We start from the raw sequence: 10,312 nt of genomic DNA on the forward strand, positions 1-10,312 counted from the left end.
CTCCCATCGTGCCCTCCATTTTGTTGTCACTACCACCACGTGCCCCCGCCGCAAACCTTAACCCTCTAATCTCGTGGGAGAGGCTTAATTATAGCATAGACAAATACCACAAGACCAGACAAGAGCAATACAAAAATTACGAGAACTTTTCTCGCTCTCGTCACGACCTAGACAAGGTTACTCACTCTTTTGGTTGCAAATAAAATAAATGAATAGTTGAATACCACTTCCTAGCATTTTTTTCTAAACCTTTCTTTCTCATTTTTGGTTCGCAGGAGTGTTTGGAAGTGCAAAAGGGGGAAACTTTCTATGACTTCTTCAATACCAAGCTTGTCAAATCCAAAATTGTGCATTTTTAGGTAAAGACTTCGTTCATCCACAGTTATTATGTTGTAGATTTCAGAACAATTGGGGGTATTGGGGTCATTCATTTGGGATGTTATGCCTTTTATTGTTACATGTGGGGTATTATTATAATTAAATAACTTAAAACCATAAGCATGTGTTCATTGATCTGACATATTATCGTCTTTATTTTACTTTTTCTAATTTTTATAATAATTTTTTATTTTGGTTTTTAAGAACTATTTTCATCATCAGATAAATGGGTTATACCTACAGGGAGTTCTTACCGTTGTTCACAGTCGTACTGGTTGTGAGTTATTTGACTGAAAATTTTTGTTATGCATAATTTTGCTTTTCTAGTTTTGCGGGGCTATGTATTTTGTATTGTTCCTTTACATATGGATGGAATTAAAGGATACCTCTTTATATAAGGATTAAATGATTAATAAAGTCTCTCTGGTATTTTATATGTACAAATTCACAACCAAAGTTTAAGTTTGAGATGTTTTCAAGATTAATATGTGAAAACCTTTTTCTTCCATAGGAACATAATATATTATGTCAATAACTATTTTAGACAACTCTGTTCTGGGTTAAATTTATGCAATGTCTAGATTTTGTATTTTTTTTTTTAGAAAAAGAAATGAATCTTCTTTATGAAAATTCTTGATAAGGATGCTTCAGCAATTTCCTTATAATTTGCTTAAGGCTTTTATGCCAAAATTTTATTCACCAAACCCTTATATTTTGGGGTAAATGTTTTGCAAGGATGTTTTTTTCTATCCATTTTCACTTTGGTTGTTATTCGACTTTCTTTCTTAAAAAACAAAGGGAGTCAAATTTTCAAAAAAATTATCTCCAGTAGACACCAGATATTCTTTTCTACAGACAAGACAGTTTCATGTCAATTTTATGGATATGGATGCATCAAGGATATGGTATGACCTGACATTCATAAAATTTGGTGTTTTCCTGTGAACAGATTTTGTTCCATCTATATTAATGTGCTTTCTTGCAACATAACGACGGTGCACACACAACTCCTATCTACATCCGCATGCAACACTTTGGATTAGATGAGCAGAGCTTTTTTATTGACTTTGTTCCATCTTTTCCCAGAAACTAAAATAATGATCCTGTGTAATATTATACCAATACTGTTTCAAAGTAGAACTAGTAGAGTCTTACACTATTAAAGTTAGCCCACCGTAATTAGATTAATTTTCTTTAAATAAGCAATTTGTTTTGGACTTTGAAGCCAAATATTTTAGTTCTGGGTTTTCTTGTTGAATTCCCGGAGAGGAAAGCTTACAATGTTAACATATTGTCTTGTACTCTCTTTTTATTTTTGACAATGCAATTAACTTTCTTATTTACTACTAGGACTATAATGTGTAGAGCACTAGCTTATATTCACAATGTTGACAGATTGTCTTGTATTCTCATTTCTTCTATTTCTTATTTTTTAGATATGTAGAGCACTAACTTATATTCACAATTGTATTGGAGTGTCTCACAAGGACATAAAAATGATTATGCTTGCTTTCTTCTTGAAAATGAACAAACATCAGCATATAGAAAGAGGAAAATAAAAAGGAAACGTGAATTATACCATTGTCATGAATAAACTATCCTAAAAGCTTAAGCTATTAAGTGAAAACACATTAATATACTTAAATAAACTAATTGCTACCGATAAGTGAATAATAATCTTCTACATGTCAGCATCCTATTTTTTAAAGAATTAAAATAAAGTAGTATAAATATATAGTGTAAATAAATAAGTTACAGCCAGTTTTCTGGTGGAATTCCAAGTGGAGTGTCATCATGGACTAATTTGGCAGTGTTTTATGCAAGTAAGAACAATTTTAATGAAAGTATTCCATGACAGCTAACAGTTCTTCCTAAGTTAACAACCTTGTTGCTTGATCAAAACCAACTCCCTAGGGCACTTCCATTAGATATAATATCATGGAAATCCCTAGTAGCTCTAAATTTGAGCCATAACCAACTCTATGGGCAAATCCCTCATGCAATTGGTCAGTTACTTGCCCTTAGTCAACTTGATCTATCAAAAAATGAATTCTCTGGCCAAGTTCCTTCTCTACCCCCTAGACTCACCAATCTCAATTTGTCTTTTAATCATTTGACCGGGAGGAATTTGAAAATTCTGTGTTTGCTAGTAGCTTTTTGGGCAATTTTGGTCTTTGTGCTGATACCCCAGCACTAAACCTTACCTTATGCAATTCTTGCCTTCAAAGAAAAAACAAAGGCTCATCTTGGTCTGTTGGTTTGGTTATAAGTTTGGTGATAGTAGCCTTGTTACTGACCATTTTGCTATCACTCTTGCTTATTAGATTTAACAGAAAAAGAAAGCATGGATTGATTAACTCATGGAAGCTCATTTCCTTTGAGAGGCTTAATTTCACAGAATCAAGCATTGTCTCATCAATGACAGAACAAAACATCATTGGTAGTCGTGGATAACGTATAGTATACCGCATTGGTGTTGGTTCAGGCTATGTTGTTGTAAAAAAGATTTGGAATAACAGAAAGTTAGAAAAGAAGCTCGGAAACTCTTTCCATGCAGAAGTTAGATACTGAGCAATATTCATCATACCAACATTGTGAGATTGATGTGTTGTATCTCTAATGAGGATTCTATGTTCCTTGTGTATAAGTATCTTGAAAACCACAACCTAGATAAATGGCTGCACAAGAAGATTAAGTCAAGTTCAGTAAGTAAAGTGGTCCTTGATTGGCCAAAGAGGTTGAAAATAGCCATTGGAATTGTTCAAGGTTTGAGCTATATGCACCTTGACTGTTCACCACCTGTGGTTCATAGAGATATAAAAACAAGCAACATCCTTTTGGATACTCAATTCAATGCAAAAGTTGCTGATTTTGGAGCTAAGATGTTAATCAAGCCAGGGGAACTTAACACCATGTCAGCTGTGATTGGCTCATTTGGCTATATTGCTCCAGGTGAGTGAATTTCAATATTTTTGTTTCCTAAATTTATTTGCTTTTGTTTAATCTTTTTGTTTCCTGACTAACAAATATATTGCTCTTGCTTAGCTATATTCTCTGTGTAGATAGAGCAAGGAAGCCAAGAACAAAACATTGTTTCTTCAAATTGGATTGTGGCCAACTCAAGAAAGAACGAGTTGTTAGAGTGACGTTAAAAGCTGAAACTTCTAAATTTAAGGTAAACAATTTTTCTTCTTTTTTTTTTAGACCAAGAAACAAACTAACGATTTATAGTGTGGTACTATATCATCAAGCTGTGGCCTAAATAGTTGGGTTCTTAATTTATTAATTTATGCATCCACAAATGGTTCAAGACTAGAATAATTTATTTTTATCTTTTAGCATTTTTTTTTTGCAACCAAGAAAATTTCATTTGACCGAGATTGGATTGACCATAATGATGACTCTAAACCCATCTTCTCTCATTTCTCTGTATGTTGTACCCTAACTAAGTGATAGGTTAGAGAGACCCACCAAGGAGAATCAAACCCAGATATCCTTTAAATTTATACCAACAACAAAGGTATCAGGAATAAGGAATGTATATCCCTCGGTGTAGACATCCAACTTCTGTTTCATGGGCAAACTCCCATTGACGTAACCTTTTTGAAATTTTTTATTTCACATATTCTTCTTGTTTCTAGACTCTACATGTTATCAAAGTTCTTGTTTTGCTTAATATTCTTATATTTCTAAGCATATACATGCTTAATTATCCATTTTTGGTCTCCCCAAGTCCAATTTTTAGTACTTCATTAATAATTGAAAGAAGACTATTATAAAATAAAGCCATAATGAATTTGTTGGTCTTTCTAGTTAGTCTGTATACCTTTTCACTCGGGCCTTGACAAATTGCTAACTGCATTCGTTTGTTTGCAAGGTAGTAATTGATAACTTTTCTACTTCTTGATGTTAATATTTATTGTTTCTCATTTGATATAGCTATACACCGACTACATGAGGAGCTTCAGAGATAATATGAAAGATTTTCTTGAATCTGAGCTCACGATAGACATTGAAGTAGGGCTTGGTCCTGCAGGAGAACTTCGATATCCTTCTTGCACACAAAATCTGGGGTGGGTATTCCCGGGTATTAGAGAATTTCAAGTGAGTTTGGAGCTTTTTGTTTGTAGCTATTTATGCATATATAGTTCCATGGAATATTAGGTCTACTAAAACAAATAAGGTTTAAGCTCAACGGTATATATTTATATACCAATTAAAACAAGCCTTCAATTCTCGAACTTCTCTACATACGTCTGAAATATTGCAGTGCTATGACAAATATATTAAAGATGATTTCAAAGGGGCTGCAACAAGGGCTGGCCATCCTGAACGGGAGATGCCAGATAATGTTGGAGAATTGAATGATGCACCTGAATCTACAAAAAATTTCAAGTCAAGGGGAACTTATCCAACAAAGAAAGGGAAATTTTTTCTAACATGGTATTCCAACAAATTATTGATTCATGGTAATGAGGTCTTGGATAGAGCTAACAATGTATTTCTAGGTTGCAAAGTGAAGTTAGCAGCAAAAGTAAACTCTTAAATGCATACAATAATTTAGCAAGGGCGTTTTCTTTGCATGAATCAGCTAACGATTTCTTATAAAAACAGGTTGCTGGAATTCATTGGTTGTATAAATCAAAGAGTCATGCATCAGAGCTTACTTCAGGATATCAAAACTTAAATCATAGAGATGGATAAAGACCCATAGCAAGAATGCTTTCCCGACACAAGCTGTTTTAAATTTTACATGTCTTGAGATGAGAAACCATGAGCAACCAATTGAAGCCCAAAGTGGAGCCCAAGAACCTTTCCAGCAGGTAATATATTACAACTTAATTTCCAATCTAATTCTTTCTCCACAAAATCAAGTGATTTTCGGATATATATATATATATATATATATATATATATATATATATATATATATATATATATATATATATATATATATATATATATATATTCAAAGTTCCAATTCCATGACACACATATACGTAATTGTATGAAACAAGTTATTCACAATATATTAACTTTGTCCCTCAATATAACATTCTTTAAAAAATAATTATTCTTTGTTATAAGATTTTTTTTTTAAATTATCTTTTGTATTAATTATTTTTTTATCAAAATATCTTTAATTACTTTACAATAAATGCTATAAATTGATAAGATAATTTCATTCTCTTTCTTATATGAAGAAAAATATTAACACAACTTAATTAATTAAGTAGAAAATAATTAAGTGAAAATAGAAATGATGAGTTCCAATATTTTCAAAGGTAAATTTGAAAAAATAATATATATTATTACAAAATTAATACTATTAATTAATTTTTTTAAAGGGGGTAAATTAGTTTTAAAAAATTATATTTAAAAATCAAGATAATAATATAGAGATTAAATTACCATTATGATATTTTATGTTTTTTTTAGTTCTAACTAATTATTTATCTTTTAAAATGTTGATTTTAATTCTTTATCATTTTAATTTGGAATGTGCTTCTCATATCTCTCCCCTTTTCTTCTTCCTCCACAAATAATATGTAGCTCCCTCCTGTTTACTCTTTCAGTTTCTCATGTCACTTATTATATTATAATTTATATTTTGATATTTTACTTTTAGTGATTAATATTATTTGAGTTGTTAATTTATAGGGCTTGTTCACAAATTGTGGTGATGTTGGAAGTACCGTAAGCTCTACTGAGTTTGTATTTTTGCATGTTAACTATATTTTATGTGATTTTAATAGTTAATTTTGGGTGTTGGCCGTTTTCTAATTGTAATTTTTGTGGATTCTTTTTGTTGATATATCCCTTAAACATAATTTTAATAGCCCTGTCTTTCAATAATTTCGTGGTGTAAATGCACTTTAAAAAATGACATCTAAAACAGATTGATTAGAACTTTTTTCATTAAATTAATTTTTTAAAAAAAATACATTCTAAGACAATTCTTAGAAAAATCAGTTTTCCCAAAAACCGTCTTAGAATCTTCAATTTTTTTAAAAAAAAGACATTCTAAGATGATTCTTTGAAAAACTATCTTAGAAAATATACTTTCAAAGACAATTTTTGGAAAAATCGTCTTAGTATCCTCATTAATTTTTAATTTTTTTAAAATGATTCTAAAACGATTCTTTTAAAACCCGTCTTAGAAGGGTACCCTTCTAAGACGATTTTTAAAAGAACCCTCTTAGAAAGGTATCCTTCTAAGATGATTCTTAGCTAACAACCGTCTTAGAAGGGTACCTTTTTCTAAGATGGTTTTTTATTGAACCATCGTCGAAAGTCAAGACTTTCAACGACGTAGGCTTCAAAGACGGTTCAAAAACATCTTTGAATGACGTTTAGAACTATCTTTGTATGTCTTGTTTCTAGTAGAGTTTCTCTCAAGAAAATCAAAGTACATTGGAGGAAGTATCACTATTGAGAAAGGTACGCATCGTTTATCTATTAATTGTGACAATCATTGATTTCAAAATTCTGTTTGATTTTATATTATTACGATTCTTAGAAAAATCATTAAAATTTATATCAGTCTTTGCAACAACTCCAACACCACTATCACTACTAGAAAAAAGATTTTTACGTCGTTGGATTTAAGATGATTTTACCAAAACCGTCTTAAAAAATTATACAATGGCATTTTTGTAATTAATAGAACTCTTTAACGACAATTTTTTGGAAAAACCATCATTAAGCTTTGTGAGTTAACAAAGGTTTTTCTAAAACTGACATGGTTGTTTCTCTAAAAGTCAAAAGTTTTCTAAAATAATCGTTATCAGTCATCACTGATGAAAGAAATTCTCACTCTCGCGTCCAAGCCTTGCTACCCTGAAACCTCTCAGTCTTGTGTCGTCGTGGTTTCACCATTGTTCTGTCATGTCGCACCACCACTGTCATGTTCTTGTGTCATCGTCAACGTTGAAGGTGTGAACACTGACTCTCGCTTTCGCCTTAGCCACACCGCGACGTCGAAGGTAAGAACCCCTAACCATTGACAAGTTTCACTAAATGCTTGTTATATGCTGGTAGATCTAGTCCAGTAACTTAGTTATTTCAAATGATTATAAAAATTTCATTGACATTTCTTGTATTCCCAACAAAGGAAATTCGTACACTTCAGAAAATGGTTGTTATCAAAGTCAAAAATATGGTAGTTTGGTAGACTAGAGAATTCTTTTTTGTGATTGTAAGTGGTTATTTAGCTTGCATGCTGCTTTATTCGGCTAGGTGCGAAAAGTTAAGTTCCAAGAGGAAGAGGGATATTTTGGTTAAAAGCAAACAAAGTTAAAATTCTTGTAAGCTATAATTGAAGCCATGCCATGTGAAGCAAATAATGTGGAGAAAAAGATTGATTAAGGTTAACTTAAATAGTTGTTTGGTTGTTCCACTTCCACCCCTTTATTTAGTTTTAGAAAATTAGTTGCATGTTACTAGAATCTTGGCTAACTCAATTAAAAATTATTTACTTTTGATTTTGAAGCAACTATAGAGTAATATTGAATGAACATAATAAAAATTGTCCTACATGGTTTTTTGACATGCATGCTTGCATCACGGCTAATATATTTTTTATATATTCTGGTTTGATTTCAACCAGCATAAATTTATTGTCACATAGCTATGGAACTGGTTTAGGTTGGTTAATACTGCAGAAGCCTCTTAGGTTGCTTATTAGTAAATGTTTATCTTTTAGTAAATAATTAATTAGGAGCTAATATGTGGTCCTGCTTTGAATTGAATAATTAGTTTTTTCTTTATCATCTGTAGGATGTTCTAGTTTTTCTTTGAATCTCAAAGCAGTAAGAATGATCATGTTGTCATATGGATGACTAGAGAACCAGGATGCAACAGTGAACTAACTTTGTTTTATGAAAATGGTCATTTTAAGCTTACCAAGAACTTCTTTCTTGTGTGGAATGACTATGGTTGGGACAAGGTACGTAGATATTAACTCCCTTTGTCTTTTTCTCACTCATATATAATCATTATGTGACAAACCCTATCAAATTTTATGTGTTGTGCTTATGCTCATTCCATGCACAATGTCTATCAAGAAAAAAATAAACAAACTAATTGATACTATTATGTATATTCTTGTCTACACTCTTATGCTATAGACTTTAACTAGCTCAAAGAATAAAGTTAATACACTACTTGTTTTCTTGTTGGCATCAATTCAGTGTTTTATTGTTTTGTAGGCATCAAATCTCATATTTGTATACCAACCCATTATTGGGACAAGGTTCACCTATACTTATAATGAGAGTGACATTCGCCATGATGAAGAGGGTGTTAGCAGTGATTTGTATGACTCCTTGCAGGTAATTCTATTTGATATCTAATAAAAGAAAATAATTTCATATTAAAATCAAACTCAATCATATATGTACGTTATATAATTACTCATATTGAGTGGTTAAACTTGATTCACCTTTGGTGAGTTATACATAAATTAAAAATGCAAGATAGTGTACATACCATCTAAATTTCAAGTTATATGTTAGACTTTGCCATTGTTCATCATAAGATATACTCAATTTTACAATAATGACAAGCATTTTTCAAGGAGCACCCTCAATTCATTAAGAGGATGTGATGGGTGGTTGAGATTTGGGATGGAGAGAAACCTTGTTGGGAGAGGTTGCAAAGGATTCCTACTATATATCGACATGAATGTCAGGCATGTAATTTAGAGCTTGTTAATCTTGTAGAATATATAAACCTTTTTTGACATGTTTTTTTTAGAAAAAAAATTATGATTTGATCATATGACATTCATGTTTGTTTGAGTTATAGAATTTTCTTTTTGTTCAGATAAATTGGTATAATATTCAGTTTAACTTAGCAAAAAATTGCATTTATCATTCTTTTTGGAGTGATACATTGACTCATCAATTGACAGTTATTTGTGGGAAGAATGGAAAGAGAGGCAGAAGGATACATGTGGAGTAAACCTTTCATCAAGATTCTTGAATACGCATTTTCTCTTAGTCTCGGTATTACATGCTAACATTTTCATGACTTTTCTATTAGAAACACTAAAATGGTCATTCTTTAAAAGATTTCTTACTATTAATTGTGAGTATTTCTCTTCTTGATGATGCTATGTTTTTGTGACAAAATGTCCTTGACAGTCACTGCAACAAGATAACTTGTTTGATTATGGTCTCTTTCTACTTCACAGTATAGAGCTCTTCCTGGATGAAGCTCCATTTAATTTCAACCCATTCAAACTAACCAAGCTCTCCAACTTTGTAAGTGATTTTCTCAACTTCAACTTATTTTTTTTAAAAAAAATTATACTTTGTCTTGATTTTCTTTATAAATTAAATGTTGCTTCTCTGTCAACTATTTTAGTTCCTCACCAAGTCAATATATTATGTCATAAAATTTCAAGAATAACTAGTAAATTCCATAATGATTCATATTGTTTCTTATATGGATTTAAATTTAACCTATCATAACTTGAAACTTTCTAGTTCAATTTGGATTGGTTTTATCCTGTGTAGACTTCTCTCAAGCAAGCTTTTATCCAGATGTTAATCTTTGAACTTGCGGAAAACAAAAACCACAATTGGCATGAAGGTTTTCCCTTTGACTACAATGAAAACCATTTCTATTCACAAAATAATGAGAACAAAACTAACAGCCTTTGTCCTGAAGTCAATGGGGACTCATCAATTTTCCCATTTTGTCCATGAAATGAAATTCACTCTATTGTCAGCACCATCCTCTTTGGATCCTCAATCTTTTAATCCTTTAGACATGGTTCTTAAGGAGCATTTTGAACTAGGGCTATAGCTAGTTGGAACTTCACTGGGACATTGCCAATCTTTTGACCAGCAATCATCTTATCATTATCTCAATGGTTCAATTTTTTCAATGAAGGTATCTACTTGTGTGTTCGTCTGCACTTGCATGT

The 10,312-nt window shown here is 31.4% G+C and overlaps 1 protein-coding gene and 1 pseudogene across 1 annotated transcript; both read left to right on the forward strand.

Annotated features, from left to right (window-relative positions):
* The first annotated feature begins 1,263 nt into the window (after window positions 1-1,263).
* On the forward strand, window positions 1,264-7,662 carry LOC114378930 (annotated as a pseudogene).
* Window positions 7,663-8,124: 462 nt separating this feature from the next.
* On the forward strand, window positions 8,125-9,645 carry LOC114379295 (serine carboxypeptidase-like 49). Its single transcript, XM_028337931.1, has 4 exons — window positions 8,125-8,326; window positions 8,589-8,711; window positions 9,293-9,386; window positions 9,575-9,645. Exons 1-4 carry the CDS (start codon window positions 8,216-8,218, stop codon window positions 9,577-9,579), a joined length of 333 nt encoding a protein of 110 aa, XP_028193732.1. The 5' UTR covers window positions 8,125-8,215; the 3' UTR covers window positions 9,580-9,645.
* The last annotated feature ends 667 nt before the right edge of the window (window positions 9,646-10,312 follow it).

This window comes from Glycine soja, chromosome 12 (genome assembly GCF_004193775.1).
Source record: "Glycine soja cultivar W05 chromosome 12, ASM419377v2, whole genome shotgun sequence".
NCBI lineage: Eukaryota > Viridiplantae > Streptophyta > Magnoliopsida > Fabales > Fabaceae > Glycine > Glycine soja.